Source organism: Rattus norvegicus, chromosome 3, assembly GCF_036323735.1.
Source record: "Rattus norvegicus strain BN/NHsdMcwi chromosome 3, GRCr8, whole genome shotgun sequence".
In the NCBI taxonomy this organism is placed as follows: domain Eukaryota; kingdom Metazoa; phylum Chordata; class Mammalia; order Rodentia; family Muridae; genus Rattus; species Rattus norvegicus.
The window spans coordinates 164,264,200-164,287,021 of NC_086021.1; the positions used below are offsets into that span (position 1 = coordinate 164,264,200).

The 22,822-nt window shown below is 43.9% G+C and overlaps 2 protein-coding genes and 1 non-coding gene across 7 annotated transcripts in view; 2 read left to right on the forward strand and 1 right to left on the reverse strand.

The window, feature by feature from the left end:
* Pigu (phosphatidylinositol glycan anchor biosynthesis, class U) overlaps positions 1 to 22,822 on the reverse strand; it is a 96,434-nt gene that overhangs the window by 19,189 nt on the left and 54,423 nt on the right. For 3 of the 5 annotated variants that reach the window (NM_181637.2, XM_039105329.2, XM_039105330.2), the window contains 2 exons: positions 10,759 to 10,856; positions 608 to 762 (listed from right to left, as the gene is read on the reverse strand). In NM_181637.2, coding sequence (NP_853668.1) covers positions 608 to 762; positions 10,759 to 10,856 — 253 coding nt within the window. The remainder of the gene's footprint in view (positions 1 to 607; positions 763 to 10,758; positions 10,857 to 22,822) is intronic. The other 2 variants (XM_063284048.1, XM_063284049.1) reach the window with 2 other exon arrangements.
* Rnu6-524 (RNA, U6 small nuclear 524) lies at positions 5,810 to 5,913 on the forward strand. Its single transcript, XR_005503018.1, has one exon. It is a non-coding gene; the product is annotated as a U6 spliceosomal RNA (small nuclear RNA).
* On the forward strand, positions 13,973 to 14,655 carry LOC120101922 (40S ribosomal protein S12-like). The gene has a single exon (XM_063285102.1). It carries the CDS (start codon positions 14,111 to 14,113, stop codon positions 14,510 to 14,512), a length of 402 nt encoding a protein of 133 aa, XP_063141172.1. The 5' UTR covers positions 13,973 to 14,110; the 3' UTR covers positions 14,513 to 14,655.

A 22,822-nucleotide genomic window follows, 5' to 3' on the forward strand; every position in this document is an offset into this window, starting at 1 on the left:
TAGGTAGGGATGTGTGTGAAAAGTGGGTGGGGAGGAGCATTGAAACAAGGTCCACGCAATACTGCCCAGGCTGCAAATGAATTTAATATATAGCCAACAATGTTTTTGACCCCGATCCTCCTGCCTTCAGCTCCCACCTGCTAGGATTACAGGTACATGCCACCATGCTTGCCTAGTTTAAGTCTATGTCTTATAACAATGACATTCCTTTTCTGAGTAACAAGAAAAAGAATAGAATTTTTGGCTCAGTAGAAAGCCAGAAAAAACTATTACAGATAGTTATTACAGATGACTATCCAAGGCAAAACACAAAAAACACAGTTATTACGCTTTGAATCTACACAGGGAAACAGCCCAGAGTCCTAGACAAGAGTTCTCCCACCCGAGAGTCCATCCCCACTGTGATATGTATATGTTACCTACTGCGCTCTCACACCTACTTAATCAGAACCCCGGGACAGGCCAGCAGTCTGGATGCTAGAAGCTCTCTTTAAAGCATGAGAACCCTTGTTGTAAACACTGCCTGCAGAGTTCTCTCCTCTGATTCCACCATGAGCTATGAAAATAAAACCAGCTTCCAACAATTTCTGCAGCGGGCTGTACTCACATGAAACCGTAGACTGCAGGGATGAAATCCCAGGAGCTGAGAAGGAAGAAGGAGAGGCAAACTATTACCACTAGGCTTCCTGTGTACATCATGGCATACTCCCAAGAGAAGATCCAGAAGGCTTTGCTCTTCACTTTAACAGGGATGTACTGCCGCTAGGAGAGAGGCCAGAGCAGGACATTTAGGGACACCAAGGACAAAACAACAGCTTTCAGCTTATAAATGAAGATCCCTCCGATAAATCAAAGCCTTGACACATAGCTTTCTAATTTTTCTGTTTCCTTTCTGTTTTGTTTTTGCGAAACAGGGTTTCCTGTGTAACTCTAGCAATCTTGGAACTCTCTTTGTAGGACAGGCTGGCCTTGAACTCAGAGACCTTCCTGCCTCAGCCTCCTGAGTCCTTGGATTAAAGGTTTCACCACTGCGGCCTAGCAATGATTCTTTTCTTAAACCAGAAAAAAAAATACATAAGTGTTTTGAAAAAGGTATTAAGAATACATCCTGGGGGCTGGAGAGATGGCTCAGCAGTTAAGTGCACTGACTCCTCTCCCAGAGGTCCTGAGTTCAAATCCCAGCAACCACATGGTGGCTCACAACCATCTATAATGAGATCTGATGCCCTCTTCTAGTGTGTCTGAAGACAGCTACAGTGTCATATAATAAATGAATCTTTTTAGACTTTGTCAAAAAAAAATGAATCTTTAAGAAAAGAAAGAAAGGGGGTTGAGGATTTAGCTCATTGGTAGAGTGCTTGCCTAGCAAGCGCAAGGCCCTGAGTTCGGTCCTCAGCTCCAGGGGAAAAAAAAAAAAAAAAAAAAAGAAAGAAAGAACGAACACATCCTGGGCTGGGCAGTTGTGGTGTATACACTTTTAATCCCAGCATTCAGGAAGCAGAGCCAAGTGGATTTCTGTGTTTGAGGCCAGCCTGGTCTACTAGTTCTAGGACAACCAGGAACTCAACAAACAAACAAACAAACAAACAAACAAATGCATCCTCTGCCTCAGACGCATCCTGGACACGTGCACAGAACACCACTGAGAAGATGCTGCTCCAGGAGGGAAGCTCTGAGCAATGGGACAGTCGCACACCAGTGATGACACGCAAACCACACGTACATGTGTCAACATAGCTAAATCTCAAACATGTAAGGGTAGAGCAGGAAACTACCAAACGGTCAATAGAATGAAAATACTTACGCTTCTTTGAGATTACATGCAACAATATTATGTGTTACTTATATATGTGGAAATTTAAGTTTAAAAGTTTTATGAAACGTATTAGGATCTACACAGCCCAGCAAGATGACTTGATGGCTAAAGCACTTACCACCAAGCCTGGCTCAAGCCTAGTCCCTGAGAGCCACATGGTGGAACAAAGAACTTGGTCCTGCAAGTTTCCCACTGACCTCCTCACATGCACTGTGGCATCTGTGTGCCATCACCACAAAAAACAAATTTTCAAATGAAATTTTTAAAAAAATGAAAGAAAGTGAGCCGCTGTGCACACCTTCATCCCAGCACTCAGGAGGCAGAGGCAGGAGGGTCTCTGTGAGTCCAAGGCCAGGCTGATCTACAGAGTGAGTTCCAGAGAAACCCCATCTCAAAAACAGGATGGATAGATAAGTAAAAAGAAAAAAACAGGACTTTATAAATTACATCCTGTTTATTTTGTATGTGCGGCTGTTTATTTTGTATGTGCGGCGGTGGACTGGACACATGCCAGGGTGCGCGTGCCTGTGGAAGTCAGAGGACAACTAGAGTTAGTTCTGGCTTGTCACTATGTGGGCCCAGAGAGCAAAAATGGGTTCCTGGAATGATGTCACACGACCTTAATCCCAATACTCAGGAGGCAGAGGCAGGCAGAGTCTGTGAGTTTAAGGCCAGCCTTATCTACATATTAAGTTCCAGACCAGCCAGAGTTACATGAGACTTATCTCCATCTGAGCTTATCTGAGCTTACCTCTGACCAGCTCTACTCTGCCCACACGTATCTTTCTTCCCTACAATGTGCTGTCACTAAGCCTCCTGTCACTATCTGAATTAATGAAAAATACAAATAAAAACTCAATTCCTTAGTTCCAGTTCTGGCTGTCCTAGAACTCTGTAGACCAGGCTGGCCTCAAACTCACTGCCTGCTTCTGCTCCCAAATGCTGCCATTAGAGATGTCCAGCACCACTGCCTGGCCTCACTAGCATTTTGCAAGTGTTCAATAGCCAGATGTGGCTTATGACTATTGTACTTTGGGACTGTTGCATTTTGTGATTACCGTGTACTGTGTGGCTACTGTATCTGTGTGCATGTGACTATTTACTGTACTGACCAGGTAAGTACAGAACATTTTCCATCATCACAAGAAGATCCGTCAGGAGCTAAGGAGATGGTTCAGGGGATAAGAGCATTGGCTGTTCTTCCAAGGGATCTGGGTTTGATTTCCAGAACCTGCATGGTGACTGCTGTTTAGAACTCTAGTTCCAGAGGGTCTGATACCCTTTTATGGCCTCCATGAGTAAGTTTCTGTTTGGACCTTGTTCTTGGTGACTTATTTTCCGCCTCCACCTTCCAAGAGGGAGGGTTATGGTCAGTTGCTCCTGTGTCTACTTTAAGAAACTCCATCCTTTTCAAAAAATATTATTTAAGATTCTTGTTAAGATTTATTCTTATTTTACATGCATGGTGGCTTGCCTCCATGTGTATCCCGGCACCACATGCCTGCAGTGCTCATGACGTAGTGCTGGGTACTTCCTTGCTTGTGTATGTGTAAGACACAGGTGGACATTAGAGGACAACTATCAGGAGTTGGTTCTCTCCGCCCACCTGGGGGGCACCCAAGTACCAATTTAGGCATCGGGCTTCTCCTTTACCTGCTGAGCCATCTTCATGGCCCTTGTATTGTTTGTTTTCTGAGACAAGGTCTCATGTAACCCAGGTTGGCCTCAAACTCACTGTGCAGCCAAGAATGACCAGGAGCTTCAGCTCCTCTTGCCCCACCTCCCTAGTCATGCGACTCCATCAGACCAGATTGCACTGTGGGGCATTGGGAATGAAACCCAGGCCAAGTACTCTACCAACTGTGCTCCGCTCTCAGTCCCATAGCCCCAGTCATTTTATACTATGGAGTCCATCTTCGGTCAGTGGGAGACTCTGTCAGATTGGATCTTGAGTCCTTTTGGGATGACTTCAGTAGTGCCTGGTGGCTTGTTATCTGGTTATCTTGTTCTTCTATGACCACCCTGTACTGGAATCACCATTTCTCTAAGAAACATTTCTTTTAGTGGGTACATAGTATCTCTAGATCACGGCATCAGCACTCAGGATGTTCACTGGATCAGGCATTGATTCTATACCTTTTAGTGAGCACTTGATACATAGACACAAACAAAAACAAGTATCAAATACCTGCAGGCAGCACAGGTAACAAGCATGACAGAGATGAGGCATGGGGACTAGGGTAAGGGAAGAGGGGACGCTCTATGTGAAGAAGACGGAGCTTGGAATTCTTCAAAAGAAGCCAGGAAGTCTGGTGGGATAGTTTATATCAGTAAAAGGATTGCTGTGCAAAAACAAGGACCTGAGTTTAATTCCTAAAGCTTATGCCAATCACTACTGGCTGTGGTGGTGCGTGCTTGTAAGTCCAGCACTGGGGAGGTGGACACGGGGATTTCATGGGTTCACTGGCTAAACAGGCTAGCCTATTTTCTGAGTTCTAAGCCAGTGACAGACCCTGTCTCAAAACAAAAACAAACAAAATAAATGGGACCCTATTTGAAGGTTCATGGATACGTATACCCAATATCCCAGGAGGCATACTGTTACTAAACTATGTAAACATTTAGGGACAATGATTCTCAAATTATTTGTTGAGGGCTTCTTGTGATAGAATCCAAACCTTGTTACAGAAGAGAGAGGTTTTTTTGGGGGGCTAGACACTGACCCTAGAGCCTTGTATATGCTAGGCTAGTGTCCCATCACTTATTTAACTAAAGTCCCCCTTCTCAATGCTCTAAAGCATTTCCATAGAAACCATTTTCTTTCAAGATATGAAAAGGGGGAAAAGCCAGTTATTAGACTCAAGCTGCCAAATTGGGCAATTATGGGTTCAAGTGAGATACCCTGCACCAATATATATGGTGGAGAATGAACAATGAAATCAGCCAACATCATCCCCTGGCGTCTACAGGCAGATACATACATGTTCATGTGCATCTGCACACACACTTGCCTCACACACATGTAAACATGAACATATCTTCATGAAGGTTGTGTTTTTAAAAATTCATCTGAAATTCACACTTTCCGTTACTTGAGTGTATATATGTGTGCCTTTGTGACTGTACACATATATGTGCACACAGGTGTTGTTGCCCCTTAGGTACTGCTCACCCTTCCTTCTTTTGTAGAGACAGGGTCTCTCCCTAGCCTGGAATATAACAAAGGGCTAGAGTAGCTAACTAGTGAGGCAGAGAGACGAGAAGTTCATGGTTTCCTCAGAACTGTGAATTATAAACACATGATCAAGATTTGCCCTGTATTCTGCCTGTTTATAACAAGGATAAAGCTAAGCTAACACATCTGCCACCTCAGCCCTGGAGCCACCCTGGAAGCAAAACTAACAGAAAATGTTGGGGAAATGGAGCAGGACATAGAAATTCTGAATAAGGGCTGCTCCTGAAGAAGGCCAGGGAAAGACGCAATGCAAATTGTCAAGGAAAACATGATAGAACTGACTCCCTTGTGAGGTGTTATGAATGACCTCAGACACAGAAAAGTACGGAAATCATAGGTTATAAGTTCTTCTATTCAAAGACAAGAGGTCAGGTTGTATTAACAAAAAGAATTAAAAGAGTGCCTACAAAAGAGCTGGTGTCTGTTGTTGTCACTGACAGAGAACTGGGCCTCAAAGCACTCATGGGGGTCAAGGCTTTAAGAATTCCAAGTGGAGCTGGAGAAATGGCTCACTGACTGCTCTTCCAGAGGTCCTGAGTTCAAGTCCCAGCAACCACATGGTGGCTCACAAGCCACCTGTAATGGGATCTGATGCCCTCTTCTGGTGTGTCTACACCAGTGTACACACCAGAGCTACAGTGTACTCATATATATATATATATATATATATATATATATATATATATATATATATATATATATATATATATATTGAATAAATCATTTTTAAAAAATATCAGAAAGAATTCCGAGCAAAATGCTCACTTGGGCAGCACATATATTAAACTGGAAGGATATAGACAAGGTGAGTGTGGCCCCTACACAGGATGACATACAAATTCATGAAGTGTTTCATATTTTTTAAGTCTCTGAAGTCCAAAAGGGCATGTGGGAAGTCTTTTTCTAATGACTTGTTTATTTTTATTTCCTGTGCTCTGGTGTTTGGCTGGCATGTATGTCTGTGTGAGGGTGTTGGATCAGACAGTTGCAAGCTGCCATGTGGGTGTTGGGAAGGGAGCATGGGTCCTCTGAAAGAATAGCCAGGGCTCCTAACCATTGAGCCATCTCTCCAGCCCCTAGGAGATTTCAACAGGGGGTGGGGGTGGGGGGGGCAGACAATGAACACTCCAAGCAAAATGGAGGAGGGAAGAAAAACCTTCCTGGACTGTTCCAGGAGCTCCTTTAGCCTGACTCCTAGTCTCCCTCATCAACCTCACAGCCTCAGGCCTTTTCTCCCCTCCCCCACTTCTTTATATTTGTTTTGTTTTGATTGCTATGTTCCCCATGCTAGCCTGGACCCCTTTATGTAATTAGGCTGGTCCCAAACTTATGCCAATCCCCCTGCTTCAGTCACCTGAGTGTTGGAGTTACAAACATGTATCACTATGAGGAGCTCCACTCAGCTTTTCAGTCTTGTGCACTAAGCTTGTTTTTCACTGTGGATTCCAGTGCCGGGCATATCAGGACTCTCTGTTTTATTCTGCGTGCTATCAGATCATACACTGTAAGCGTCTCTCTAATTTGGAAACTAGGCTCCAAGCCAAGGTCAAAGGAAGAGCAGAGTTGGGGGAGGGGACCAGATGGGCTCAAACTATCATTTTCATGAGTGACTCACCAGGGAGCCAGATGCAGCATCCCTGCTTCTGACCCTGTGTCTCCTGAGAGAACAGAAAAACAGGCTCTGCCTCTGGCTCTGATGAGACACTAGCTTAGCCACTATCTACATTTTGCAGTCTCTAGAAACTACCAGCAAAATGAAGGCAGATTTATGTTGTCAAAAGAGGAAGTACACTCACTTTAGAGTTCCTTTGATTCTAGAAGAGAAGTCCTTTTCTTCACCTCCCCTCCTCCATTGCTCCTCATATTTAGAAGCTGCTAACTGTGTCTTTCCATGACCACATTGTTGCCAGGTGCATACCAAGTAACTGCACTGCCAAGTTCCCACCACACTGCATTCAAGTGCACAGCATGCATCAACTGCTTCAATAGGTGCTCTTATCACATTTTACATTTTAATTTATTATTACTGTTTCTACTGTGTGTGTATTTGTATATGTGTCTGTTTATGTGCGTGACACATAATCATGAAGCTCGTGCCGTGGTGTGAGTGTGGGAGTCAGAGGACTTTGGCAAGTGAGGTATCTTCTTCCATTGTGGGGTCAGAGGGTCTGACTCAGGTTGTCAGACTTGTGCAGCAACTGCTTTATGCGTTGACCCATCTTACTGGCCCATTATCCTAGTTTATGATTGAGGAAACTAAAGACAAAAGCTAAACCAAGGGTGTCCAAACCAAGATGCCAGAAACTGTCTCCTAGTCCCTCTTGTCTTGTTCTGAGAAATTTCAAGTATGGAAAAAAAGGTTGAGATGATAGAATCATCAAACACTCATCACCTATTATCTATATAGTATCTATTATCTATCATCTATTTAATTTTATTTTTATTCTATACCTAATTTAAAATGTAAGCCCCGCTGTATTCAGGCTCCATTACATGTGTTTATAATATCTGTATGTATGTATTTGTACATACATGTGCTGCACCTGTAGAAGTCAGAGGACAACTGTAGGAATGGTTCTCTTTCTCCATTAGGACTCTGGGGTATAACTCTGGTCATTAGACTTGGAGGTAGCACCTTTACCAGATGAGCCATCTTGCTAGTCTCAGGTCAGATTTCCTAAAGGATATGCATATAATGATGAGGGAAAATCCAGCTGTGGTGGCACACATGTGTAGTCCCAGCATGTGGGAGGCTGAAGCAAAAGGGGGAAGGAAAGGAGGAAGAAAGGAAGGAAGAAGGGAAGAGGGAAATAGACTGGCTAGGGAGTTAGCTTAGTGAGTAAAGTGCTTGTTGTTTTAGGATCCCCCAGCATCCCTAAAATGTCTAGCATGGATATTTGTAATCACAGCTCTGAGGAGGGAGAGATGGGTGGCTCTTGGGGGCTTGCTAGCCAGCCAGTCTAGCTCAATCAGTGAGCGTCACTGAAGTTCAGTGAAAGAGTGAAAGGCACTCTAAAAAATTAAGTGGAGACGTACCATATGGTGGTATACACCTTTAATCCTAGCACTAGAGAGGCAAAGGCAAACAAATTTCTTGAATTTGAGGCCAGCCTGGTCTACATAGTGACCCAGAATACCACACAGTAGGACTCTGTCTCAAAAAAAAAAAAATGTGGAGAGCACTAGAGAATACCTCATTTGGACTTCTGGCCGACACACACCACACACAGACACACACACACACAGACACACACACACACACACACACACATACACACACACGACAAATACCTATTGTTATATGAAAAGTGCTTGGATTCAACAAAAACAAAACAAACAAAATAATTTCACCACATAATGATCCATCTATTAAACTGGCAACTATAAATCTAACTTGAAAAGCCAGTGCTGGTAGCCAGGGAAGCAGTTCACTCTCTGTGGGCACTGCTGGTGACACCAGAGTCTGGCTCAAGCTTTCTGTTCTGATGAACAATCTGGATTTGCATATAATAACTATAAAACTTTTCACAGACTTAGATCCAATTAGAAAATAAGGAAACGCTTTTCATTGGCTAGGAAGAAAGCTCAGAAAGCAGAGAGCACTTATATCTCTGTGAAAGCACGAGGGCTCAAGTTCAAATCCCACACTCACACAAAAGCCAGGCATGGCTGCAAACACCAGGCAACCCTCGTATACTGGGGGCTTTGTGTCTACCAGCCTAACTCCAACTTCAGTGGAGGGGAACAAGGGCGAGAACACTAGAACAGGATAGATATCTCCTTTGGCCTCTGGACGTTCACATGGATGCACACAAACTAACCATGACACATGTATGTGCATGTATATACAAAAAAGATTCGTAAAGGGACAGAAGGAAGGTACACAGGAAAAAAGGGGAGGAAGGAAGCAAGCAAAAGGGAGGAAAGAAGGGGGGAGGGAGGGAGGTGGGGGAAGCCAAGGAAGGGAGGAAGGAAGGAGGGAGGGAAGGAGGAAAGGAAGAAAGGAAGGGGAAAAAAAGCAAAGGACTTGATGATACCCGGTGCTCTTCTTCCCGACTCTACCATGGGGGAAAAAAAAAAGCAAAAAGAAAGGAAGGAAGGAAGAGAGGGAAGGAGGATTGATTTACTTCAAGCTCAGACTGGTAATACAAGCTTGCAATCCCAGTTACTGAGAATGCCTGCCTTACAACTGAGTACAAAGACAGTTTGGGCTTTAGTAGACTTATTAGACAGTATTTGTTTAGTAGATAGTATTTTAATTTAAAAAAAAAAAAGGGCTGAGGCTTAGTGACTAGCATGAGTGTGGCCCTACAGTCAATTCTCAGTACAAAAAGAAGAAAAGGAAAACAAATTTCTACTACATATATATCACTAATAAAGAAGAACAAATTAATCGTTTACCACTGTGTACATCAATATGATTCTGTATCACCAATAAGTTATAATGGTAAGACAAGGCCTGTTTTAATGAGTGAGCTGTACAGTCTAACTTGGCCTGTAAACCACTCTCCTGGACTTGAATCCCGATGCTGGGACTACTCACTTTCAGCAAACATCTCTCTTGTAAGGACGGGCTGGGATCCATTTGGATCCGGCATGGAGCTCCCAGCTCTTGCCTTGTGCTCTTGTGTATGGGTAGGGAAGCAGTTAGGTAGCAAACCCAGGGCCTCATGAAAGCTGACCACTGTGCTCTACTGCCAGGCTACACCCCAGGGGTGTACATTCCTCATGAGCTGGGAAGAGAGATGGTTGAAAGCACACTCCTGAGTCGGGCTGCCTGAGCACAGAGCTCAGTGTTGTCATTCGATGGCCTAGGTGAGTGACTGAACCGCCCAAAATCCCTGTGTTAATTCACGTGTCTAAGTGAAATCTATTTCCTCACCACATGGCTAAAAATATAACCTACCCCATGACGTGTTTAAGATTAAGGTGAGATGATGTCTGAAAGGGCTTAGCATAAGTGCTTCACATGCGGGGTATTCTCCTCAAGCGTCAGCCCTCGGTATCCTTTGATTACCGTGCTCTGTAGTGGCCACTTACTGTGTTCTTGTCATTGCAAAGAGGCCTGGGTTCCACAGTAGTGCAGAGGTCAGCCAGGGGTAAGGGTGTAAGGCCGGTTAGTGTGTTGCATTTTTAAAAAAGGATAATACCCACCATTGCTTTCATTAGTGTGGTGTTAACTGCTTGTTGAAGCAGACACAGTTTAAAATCCCCCATTTTGTTTAATCGCTGTAAGTCCCTCACAAGGCAAGTGCTCTTGGTAAGAATAAAAACTTTAAATGAACTCAAAGAGGTCTATGGATATTAGGTGAAACACAATACAGTGTTTAGTGGATCCCCACCACAAACATCTCAGTGAACTGTCCCTGCACACTTGCAATGACAGACACAGTTAGACTTGGTGGCTCTGAAGTCGCCTTTGCTTCATATTAGTCTTTGTCTTTTCAGGTAGAAGTAGGATGCCTTCAGTTCAAGGCCCAATTCCAGAAACATTTTAAACAATGTTTTGTTTTGTTTCTGTGATATTAGGGGTTGGACCAGAGCCTCGTGTGCTGTGCAAGCACCCAAGCACTGAGGTTCATCCCTTGCTCCGATGCTGTCATTGGCCTAAGTCCTTCCTGCCACTGCTCACCCCCACCCCAACCCCCAGGAAGGGACCAGGCCATATAGTGAGTATCACTGGGCAGTGGCACCAGCAAGTGCTTACCTGGAGGAGATAGAGAAGTCCTGGGGCAAACAAGGTGATTGGGTACAGAGACTGGTATGTTGCTAAGGCAAGAAAAATAGCACTGAGGAAAACGCTGCCTGTGAAAAGAAACAAAGGTGTGGAATAACCCAGCCTCATCAATCAGGACTTCAGTCACCACGTCCACATCACCACGAAACTCCTAAATGCTCAGTCACCCGCCAAGTGCTTCCCGTCATGCAGGATGCTCTGCAAACTCAGGCAGAAGGGAACTACGTGGCTCAGTTCCCACGAAAGGAAACCATGGAAGTCAAAACCACTGCCTTCACCAGCCTGTGATGCCACGGACATGCTTCTTAAGAATTTTTCAGAGCCGAAAAGTTTTAATAAAACCTCGGTCCAAAGATTTACAAACAGATAACATCTATCAAGCTCCGTGTCTGATGCACCAAGTTACTGGACCTGTGATTACTGCTCACGATGTTCGGGGGTAGAAACCAAGCCCTCTGTGTCTCACCATAGCTCACACTCTGTAACACAGCTACCTTGAAGCTGCGTGCTTCTTTTTTTTTTTCTAAATGAAGACACATTATTGGTTTATTTTTTGGTTTCGCTCTGTAGCCTAAGCTGGCGCCAAACTTGCAGCAGTTCTTCTGTGTAAGTTCTCCATCACATCGAGCTAAGAGTAAAATTTTTATTAATAATGAGTCTATTCTCTACACAACATGCACTGCTATGTAATCACTATGCATGTACTAAAAGAACCTACGATGATGTGAAAAGATACTGAGAAACCGTGTTAGATGAAATCTGAAGAGATAACGCTTACACCGTCAGGATCCGCTTGCTGGTTTTCTTTTTAAAACTTTCAAAAAATGTACCTTTAAACTAAGACTAGGGGTTTCAATACAGGCTTTGAAGTGACCTAGAAATCGGTCGAATAGAATGGTTCAAAGTGCACGTCCCTTGATGGTTACAGTGGATAAAACAGCACTCATTGTTCCTCTGTTGGGTATGGGATCAACTCTTTACTAAAAATAACAGAAATTTTCACAGTGGTGTTTCACAAGAAGAGACCCCTCCCTCACTCTACTCAATCCAAGGAACTTTACACCTTTCCCAGGGACACGGACAGAGATGATCAGTGAGCTCTTTCACCACTAAACTATGTCTACTGACTTGAGCAAGTGCTTTCCTGTGTCACCCTCAAGCAGTCTACAGACCTTAAACATGTCAGAGTCACCACCGGAGGGGAAAACGCTGGAGCGCGTGCGATGGAGTCAGAGGAGGATTATGACAGGAAGAGAAAAGAGCTTAAGGAGGGTGGGAAACGCGGTAATGGAGTGCATGTGGTTTTAAAATGACACTAACTGGGGGAGACAGAGGATGTGGGGATAGGATATGGGGAAATGGAATGAAAGAGAGTAAAGTATAATGTCACGTATGTATGAAAGGCCATGAGGAAACCATCATTTTGTATGTTAATCTTAAAAACAGAAATGAGAAAAAGATGAGGAAGTGGAATGAACATTTATTCTTCAAAGCAGGAAAGTACAAACTAAGGATAATTGTGGTGGACAAAATAGCCAGTAGCACGGTGGCAGGGACAGGAGGAAGTGGCTGTTCCACTGTACTGATGAGCAGCAGACAGACGCTCAGACGTCTGTCTTGTTAAAACAGCTGAGCAGACTCTAAACAGGCCGAGCCAGGTCCTGACACCAAGGGAGGCCTCCCCCTACCTACTGAGTTATGGACTCTGGAACCAGAACCAAGTCACCCTGAGACAGGGAGGTGGCACCCATGAGAAAGGCAAAAGTAGGCTCAGGAGTCCACGACCTTGCCAAAAGTTTGAATAACAAGTTGTGGGAAATTGGCTAACAGTGGGGAAATGCTAGAGAGTTTAAAAAAACCAACCAAAACTTGACACAGCATGTGGGCTGAACATTCCAGGCTTTCGGTTTTTTGTTTTGTTTTTTGTTTGTTTGTTTATTTGTTTAAGATTTATTTATATGGGGTTGGGGATTTAGCTCAGTGGTAGGGCGCTTGCCTAGCAAGCACAAGGCCCTGGGTTCGGTCCCCAGCTCCGAAAAAAAGAAAAGAAAAAAAAAAGATTTATGTATATGAGTACATAGCTGTCTTCAGACACACCAGAAGAGGGCATCAGATCCCATTACAGATGGTTGTGAGCCACCATGTGGTTGCTGGGAATTGAACTCAGGACCTCTGGAAGAGCAGTCAGTGCTCTTAGCCACTGAGCCATCCCTCCAGCCCTAGAGAGAGTTTTTTATTTCACGTTTTGTACGCATTTGGTAGACCCATACATGTATGTGCTGTCAGAGTTGGGAGGCTATTGTTCCAGTTCATTCATTCTTATAAATAATGTTAAAATGCACGACCATCACCTCAACTTGTGCTCCAGGAGGCACCAGAGACTGAGATAAACACAGTTACCTCCTGCCCTAATTGCCTAAAATCAGTAATTGCCTGTCTGGAACAGCTGTCTGTAAGGCCCAAGGGAGAAAAAAGGGTAAGAAAGGAACAGGGTGAACTTAGAAATGTCTTAGAAAATGTGCTCTGGAGTTCAGGAAAACGCAATCTGTCTTATTTGTTTGTTTATGCACGAGGTCTCTCTATGTGGCCCTGGCTGTCCTGGAACTCACTATGTAGACCAAATTAGCCTGGATGTCACAGTAATCTGCCTTCCTCTGACTCCTGAGTTCTAGGATTCAAGGTATCTGCTACCACACCCAGCCCTAGGATGATTATCTTAAATAACAATTTTATAATAATAATTAAATAATTTAATAATTAGATAACAACAATTAAATCATTTTAGTTGTTTTATTAGTATTAGGGAGTGCAATCCATGACTTTGCTGGGCAAGTGCTCTACCACTGAGCTACATTCGAAATGCCTGAATGGAAATCTTGGCCAGAAGACTCTTCTGCCTGCTTCCTGTGAATAAGTGGCATCGCAGCCCAGCGGGATACCTCAGCTCGACATTCCTTCCTACACCAGTCCCCAGACCCAAGGTGCACTTCTGAAGTCAGTGCTTGCTCTCACCTGCCACCAGTGTTCAGCCATCTCTTTCTAGCTGGTCCCTTCCCTCATCGAAACATCAAATGACTCTTCTAAAACAGGCAGTGACTAATCTACACTGACTAAGTCGGGCACCGCAGTGCACACCTGTAATGTCAGCACTCCCAAAGGCAGGCAGGAGCACCAGGAACTCAACACCACCTTCGGCCTAGCTGAAACAATCCTGGGCTACCTGAGACCCGGTCTCAAAAACCAAAATACAGTTTGTTCCTGTCACTGCCACGTCACGTGTCAGCAGAGGTTCAAGGTCAGACTTCACCTATAAGTCACTGCCATGGGCAAGCAAGGCATGGCTGCTGGAATTGCTCATCCTGCTTTACAACAACAAATCTTGGAAAACACTCTCATCTACTACGGCCTACCATGTGGCTCTGCCAAAGCTGCCAAAGACTCAGACAAGGGCCAGGCCCATCATTGTGTGCTTGCGTCCAGCTGTGAAAAGCCAGTGTATGTCAAGCGGGGGGAGGCCCTTTGTGCTCAGCACCGAATCACACTAATTAAACTTGATGACAGCAAGAGACTAGGGGAATGGGTGTGCCTCTGTAGAATTGATCAAGGGGGGACATACTGTAATGTGGTTGACTGTAGCTGTATAGTAGTTAAGGACTATGGCAAAGCATCTCAAGCCAAGAATATCATTGAAGAGTTCCCAGAACTCAGAACCCAGCGGTGGTGACGCATACCTTTAATCCCAGCACCTGGGAGGCAGAGGCAAATGGATCTTTGTGAGTTCGAGGTCAGCCTGATCTACAAAGCTAGTTCCAGGGCTATATAAGAAACCCTGTATTAGAAAACAAAAAGCAAAATAACACAAAAACAAAGCTGGGCAGTGGTGGTGCTAGTGATGCTGGTGGCACACGCCTTTAGTTCCAGCATTTGGGACGCAGAAGCAGGCAAATCTCTGTGAGTTCAAGGCCTGCCTATAAAAATACATAGATATCTAGATAAATAGATAGATATCTAGATAGATATCTAGATAGATAGGTATCTAGATAGATAGATAGATAGATAGATAGATAGATAGATAGATAGACAGATAAGACAGACAGACAGACAGACTCCACCAGACAGACTTCTGAAGTCCCATCTCATCGATTGGATTAAGTTCAAACTCCAAGAGCAAGCACGACCTCATATCTGTGCTCTGTCTGCCCCACCTCTCAGCAGTTGCCCACACACCTGCCCTCCGCTCACACCACCACTGAAGAGGTGCTGAAACAGCACGCCCATCTAGCCATGTATCTGCGCTCAGGCTCTTCTGACTGACTGAGCCCTTCCTGTCATCCCTCAGTGGCCCCAGAACCCATGCAGAGTTAACAAAAGTAGTTCCAGCTAACGTTTGCTGCTCCCTTTCTAGGTGGCATGCATTGTGTAATGTCTACCTCAGGAAGGTGCCAGACTCAAGGAGGCCTTCAGGGAAACATCACAACAGCTCGCGAAAGAACTTTCAGCTCACTTTCTTGAGACACATTTTTTGTGATAAAAGCACATATTCTACTAATTTCGCACAGGTAGAAACCAAGGCATAGAAGTAAGGTTAAATACAGAACCTAGAGCTGCCCACCACCCCAGTCCATCCTTTCAACTCTTGTTAAGGAGGCTCTAGGAATGCCAGTTTGCCCTTTCTTCCCTGTCTGTCTTGGGAACTTCTCAAGGGCAGTACGTCTTTCTTAATTCTGAGTCTCTTCCTTTTGCAGCACAATGAATGTGTAACTGACTGGATGAATGAACACCAATCAGTAACAGATAGGAGAGCCTTTTAAAAAGCAAGCACACAGCTGAAGGTGCTGGCTCGGGCTTTAATCCCAGCACTCGGGAGGCAGAGGCAGGTGGACCTCTGAGTTCAAGGCCAGACAGCATGGTCTATAGATTGAATTCCAGGACAGCCAGGACTACACAGAGAAACCCTATGTCAAGAGAGAGAGAGAGAGAGAGAGAGAGAGAGAGAGAGAGAGAGAACGCAAACCAATCTCCTTGTCCTTGAGGAAGAAGCCACAAGCATTAACAGAGGGTAGTGCATCCTGAGAAGTGTAACACAAATCTACTTTAGAATGGATCAGATCCCACAGATGAGCAATTAAGGACTCAGAATGCAGGGGCCTAGCATGGGGATGCTTTCTAGAACAGCGACTGGAGGGCTGAGCATGGGGATGCTTTCTAGAACAGCGACTGGAGGGCCTAGCATGGGGATGCTTTCTAGAACAGTGACTGGAGGGCCTAGCATGGGGATGCTTTCTAGAACAGCGACTGGAGGGCTGAGACCTGAATTCTGGGGTAGAAGCATGGTGTTCCTACACCAATGGCCTGGTGTCTGGGTATGAGACAGTAAGGCAGGCATGGAGGTTCACAAAGACTTGGAAAGGGCTGGTAGGTTTTGAGGAAATCTAAAAAGGGTAGGAAGAATGAAGAAGCCATCAAGTTAAGATGATATGTGGTTGGCAAAGGGACAAGGAAGATGAGAAGTAGTAAAAGTGACCAAATATTTCAGACAAACTGTGATAAGCAAACACCAGAGTCTGTTCTGTGTCAAACACAGGCTGGATGTCAGGGAGTCAGGTGACTCAGGTATGTCCTCATGGAGCTCCCAGTAAACAATACAAAATACAGGAACATAGTACGTCTGAGGAGGCCACGCCCACAGGGGATGCTGACACCTGAGCTTTGAACAGTGAGTAATGGAGACCCAGCATCTGAGGAAACAGCACAAGCGGATGGGAGGATTCCAGGCAACAGTGCTAATAGGTGGGATGCTAATTAACAGATGGTGGGGCAGGGACTCTGGACAAGGACCACACGGAAAGCCTGCTGTACTACCAGGAAAGGAGTTCAAAGTCACTCTCTGCTATATAGTGAGTTCAAGGTCAGTCTAGAATAGTTGAGATCCTGTCTCAAGACAAAACAAACAAAAACAAAAAAGAAAGACATAGGAACTATTAGCATAAACTACTATGAAATACTGAGTCTTGGTACCCAGAATAAGAGGCAGGATACTACCAGCATCCACAAGAGAAAACACACACACACACACACACACACACTTTCTTTTTTTTTTTTTTTTGAGGCATGGTCTTCTATCACTCAGACTGGACTTGCAACGTAGTTGAGAGACCTTGAACTTCCGGTCTTCCTGTCTCTGCTTTCCAAATGCTGGGTCCTCAGGCAGAGACACCACCTCTAGTCTATCAAGTGCTAGTTATCATCACAACAGGCACTCTGCCAACTGTGCTACATCCCCAGCCCAGTTTTATATTTTGTGTTACACCTGATATACTTAAATGTTGCAATCTACCATATAAAGTCACAACGGGCAGGGAGAAATCAGAGCATGAAGGGCTTAGTTCCAAAAATAATCCGAAACAAATATATACACATCTACAAGTGAAATAATGTCTAACCAGGAAGACCTGTGACAAGAGGGATATGAGTTTTACCCCTACTGATACAAATTACTAGTATTTGCAAGTACAGCCCATATAAGCTCTAGGTTTCATGAGCAAAATGTCACCTTTGGCCTGATCACAGGCAAAAAAACATTAGGATAAGTCAGCTAAGTAGATGCAGGGCCAGCTGCTGTATCGGGGAATGGCATTTCCCAATCTAACTCTGAATAAGTTTTCCAGCTCTGTATCAGGGTGGGGGCCACAACAAGCCTCGGCAAGAAGGTGCCTCTAGGGACAGCACCTTCCTGAGGGCCTGAGTAAGTGACACAACAGCAGGCCAGAGCAGGAGACAGACAGAAGTTGGAATGAGACAAGAAGCCAGTGGCCTGGCTCAGGATATAGATGTAGGAAGGGATATGTAGTCAGAGACTGGGTTGTAGACAGTGACCTATCCCAGGGCGGGCAGGCAGTGGGGCAGACCAGAATACTGGCCAAAAGGGCTGAGGTCCCAGAGGACTATCAGAAAAGGAAATTGCACCAGCATGTGAGGCAACAGGAGGCAGAGGAACGGCTCGGGGCAGGCCCAGCGCACTCACATCTCTTGCCAACTGGGCTCTTTTAACAGGAAAGGCTGTCTCAAAGCAGTCTAAGCAGACTAGTGGGGAAACTTCAAGCACTACTTTGTTCCAAACAGAACTGTGAGCAGGCCACATGTCATAAACTGCAGGTTTTCTTTTCTCTTTTTTTAAAGATTTACTTATTCATTTATTAAATGTAAGTACACTGTAGCTATCTTCAGACACAGCAGAAGAGGGCATCGGATCCCATTACAGATGGTTGTGAGCCACGATGTGGTTGCTGTGAATTGAACTCAGGACCTCTGAAGAGCAGTCAGTGCTCTTAACTGCTGAGCCATCTCTCCAGCCCCCAACTGCAGGCTTTTCAATCACTATTACATCCCCATCTTACAGATCAGGAAGTGGAGATACAAGAGGACAGAAGCCTAAACAATCCCCTTCCAGACTCCCCTGTCTCTCTGCACCACCATGCTGAGTTCAGCTATGATAAACAGTGTGAGACTTGTCTCAGAAAGCCAATAAAGTCAGTGAAAGTAAATTATATTAGCTTTAATTTTTACTGTTTATATAATGCGACAGAAACAGGGCTTAAGTATGTACAACTAATCCAGTTTTACTGAATAAATTATTACTAGGCATTACTTGAAGAATCAAAGTGGTTCAGAGAGAATTCGGCTAAGAGAGAATTCTTCGAATACTTTAATAGATTAGGAACACTGTGATAGTCTCTATTTATAGCAGACAACAGGGGAAACAAATGTCCAGCAACATGGAAGAGCCCGGCTTCAAAACAAATGTCCATGAGACATGGAGATAAGGTAGGGTGGAGAAAGACTTGCTTTTTGTTTGGTATAAATTTATTTTATTCTTACCAAGTGCTTGAACTATTTCTAATCTTTAAAATTAAAATGAAATTTACAAAGAAAATGACAAGTGTGTGCTTTATGTCTGTATTACTTTAGAAAGAACCCCAGCACACAAAATTTATGCAGTGCTGGGAATTGAACTTATGGCTTCGTGCATGACAGGCAAGTGCTCTGCTGAGTGAGAGCTACACACCCAACCCTTTGTATTGCTCTAGGACTGGCTCTCAAAAGAACAAATAACCAGGCATGGTGGCCCATGCCTTTAATCACAGCACTCAGGAAGCAGAGGCAGGCAGATCCCCGCGATACACAGTGAGTTCCAGATGGCCAGAGCTACACAAAGAGGCGCTGTCTCAAAAACAAAAGGCAGAATAAATTTAAAAATACAAACATTTTAAGATTACTGATAAATAGCCTCCCAGGAGGGTCACACAAATTTGTTAAGCCAACTTGCAATGTTCATAAAATATTAAACAAAATTGTGTGTATAACACTTTAAAATGACTGTGAATTTATTCAACAGAAATCAAGGCATACAGTAAAAACCCTCTCTGTGGTACCAAACTATAGCTCTGAGATTTTCTTAGAGCCATTTTCCCCACGAGTTTAAAGAACAATTATCTGTGTCTGTCCACAGGAGTGTGAGAGCCATTGGAGAACTTGTGAGAGTTGTATCTGTCTCTCCTTCCATCGTGCAGCTCCTGGGAATCAAATTCAGACGGTCACACTTGGTGGCAGGCTCCTTCGCCTGCTAAGCCGACATGTCAGCTCTTCCTAAGCAGGAACAGGTTCCTCGCAGCCCAGGCCGGCTTCAGACTCCTCACTGTATTGCTGAGGATGACCTTGAAATCCTGACTCTCACACATCTACCTCCCCAAACCTGAGATTACCGCATGTGCTACTACGACTGGCATTTCTTTTAAAATTTTGAATTAGGGTCTAAGTTGGTTGGCTGCCTCTCTGGTGCACTATGTAAGCAAAGGCGGGTCTTGAACTTAGGACCCTACTGCCTTCAACTTCTAAGTAGCTCTTTAAAGGGACATATCAATACTAATAACAAGAATAACAGTCATAATAATAATAATAAACAAAAGTGACATTTTTAGTACTGGTCAAGGTGACACACATCTGTATTCCAGCTACGTAGGGGGCTGAGCAAGAAGGATCCCTAGAACCCAAAGCTTAAAGCTAACCTAGGCAACCCCACAAGAGCTCTAACGAGGTTAAAACAAAACAAAACGATTAGAAAGGTGACATTTCCCAAGGCAAGTTCTTCTGGTTGATGTAACATATATCCTTTATTTTGGTGGACACTAGGTATCTTTATAAGGGACAGCCTACCTGAGCTTAACATCTAGAGACAGATACAGAGGCAGGGAATACAGACAGAAAAACTCTTTATTGTTAAGATCTGTCTCTTGCAAAATGACCACAACCTTCATAATAACATCAGAATTTCTTCACTGGAGATTGAAGCTAGGGGCTTTACGCATGCTATACAAGTACTCTACCACTGAGCCATATCCCAGACTGTAATTATTATACATAACCCAATAAATAAAACTGAAAGCCCTAAAGAAAGAACATCAGAAGCAGCCCAGAAGAAACAATGTCTTAGGAAGAGCTAAGCCATTTTTATGAGCTACCCTGCAAAGGTTAGTACACTGTACATAAACGGTTCCATGGCATCTGATGTTACATGCTGAGTATTTATAGACCTTACAAATGATTTAGCAACAGTATTTGAAAATAAGAATTCCTATGATATTCAAAATATATATATTTTTTTGGAGCTGAGGACCGAACCCAGGGCCTTGCGCTTGCTAAGCAAGTGCTCTACCACTGAGCTAAACCTCCAACTCCCATGAATATATGATAAGAATACAAATTTAAAAACAAATTTAAAATATCATGAGTTGGTAGGTTCTATTTCTAGAGCTGATTATTAAGAAAATACCTGGTTGTGAATGCAAAAAATTAACACACATGACAAAGCTAATTGTAGTGTTATTTAAGTAGCTAAATATCAGAAAACCACCCAAATACTGAACAGTAGAAATTGATTAAAGAATTTCTAAGCTGAGCATGGACGCTGAAACACACCTGTAACACTGCACTCAGGAAGCTGAGGCATTCGGATCAAGCTTGGGCTACAGCGTGAATTTAAAGTCTATCTGGGTTAAATATGAAAACCTCTTCTCAAAAACAAACAAACAGATAAACAAACAAATAAACAAATAGGTGTTAAAGGGAGTGGGGGGTCCTGAAGAAATGGCTCAGTGATTAGGAGACCAAAGTTCAATTCCCAGCACTCACAGCCATTGTTAACTCCAGCTCCAAGGATCCGCCACTCTCTTCTGAGTGCACAGCCCTCACACACACGTGCACATGATTAAAACTTAAACTTAAGAAGCTCCACATATTCGTTCACACACTGGACTAGCACTCAGTAATAACAGACTCAGCGGTGAAAGAGGCACATGTCCTTAATCCTAGCACTAGAGAGGCCACCCTGGTCTACACGGCAGGTTTGAGGTCAGGGCTATACAGCGAGACTCTGCCTTAAAGAAAAAATAAATTCAGACAGGGTTCTTGAGGCAGCTCAACAGGTTTAGCACACTAGCCTGACTGCATGAGTTCAATGCTCAGAGTCCACAGGGAAGGTGAAAACCAAATCCCAAAAGTTGTTTTCTTACCTCAAGCGTGCTGTGGCATGCACACGTGCTCACACATACAATACAATTTATAAAAAAAAAAACTATGGATATGATCACTGTGAATCCCAGCACTCAGAAGACTAGAGAGAAGACCGTAGGAGGTTCAAGGCCAGCCTGGATACAGTTTGGGAAGGATTACGAGGTGTGGCTTTGTTAGGGTGGGTGTGTCTCTAGGGTCTTTGAGGTTTCTAAAGACTCATGCCATTCCCAGAGTGCTCTCTGCTTCTGTCTGTGGGTCTGGATGTGAGCTCTCAGCAGCCGGTCCATGCCTGTTATCTGCTGCCATGTTCCTGCCATGTTCCTGCCATGACGGTGAAGGGCTCATAACTCTAGAACTGCAGGCTCAAATAAACATTCACTTCCATAAGTTGCCTTGGTTATGGTATTTTGTCACAGCAATAGAAAAGTGACGAATACAAAACAAACCAACAGACAAAATGCTCGCTGGTATCTATATTGGACCATTTTTCTAGCTTCAGTTCTCCCTCCCTCCCTCCCTATGCACAGACTTTCTGTCAACTTTACAATGCCTTCCCATGGCAGACAAAGAAGACACTTCCTATGTTTTTGTTGTTGTTTTGTTTTTCTGTTTGTTTTGTTTTGTTTTTTAGTTAGGGTCTCACTGAACCTCAAACTGGCCTAGGACTCACTATTAACAGACAAGACTATCCTTTAATTTCTATCAATATTCCTGCCTCTGACTTCTGGGAACTAAAATTACAGACACATGTCACCATAACTGGCCCACGTGTTATATTTTGATTAATGGGATATTAATATATATATGATGCTACCAAAAACTTTAAAAAGTCATGCCTGATTGGACTTGATGTCTACTATGCGTCTCCCATTCCTAGAAGAACAAGAGGCTTAAGTTAGTCCCCTCATGCAAAAGGATGACAGACATAGAGTGGGGCCCTACCTACATTAGCAAACTCCAGCCAGCTGCTGATGTACAAATGACCCACGGTGAGACTGATGGCAAGTCACATCCATATACGCCAGCTGATCTACACGTCAGCTGTGACAAACCACGAACAAGGCAACTGAAAGCACAGGCTAAGGTTTTGTGGCTGCTTCAGTTGAGTTTGGAGTGGTCTGTTAAATAACCTTTTATTTGGGGCTGGCGGGCAGAACGGCAGGAAGGATCTCACTATAGAGCTCTGGCTATCCTGAACTGAGTATGTATATCAGCCTGGCCTTGAACTCACAAAACTCCACCTGCCTCTACTTCTCAAGTATGGGGATTAAAGACATGTGCCACCACACTTGGCAAAATAATATTTTCTGTGGCACTATTTTTGCCATAGAAATACCTAAAAGTCTGAAAGAAAAGTGGGAGAAAACTAGAACTATATAACTCCTATGTAGATGGAAAAGACTTTCAGTTAAAATGGCAGACCAATCATATGTATTATACTTTATCTCATTAAAATGACAGTATA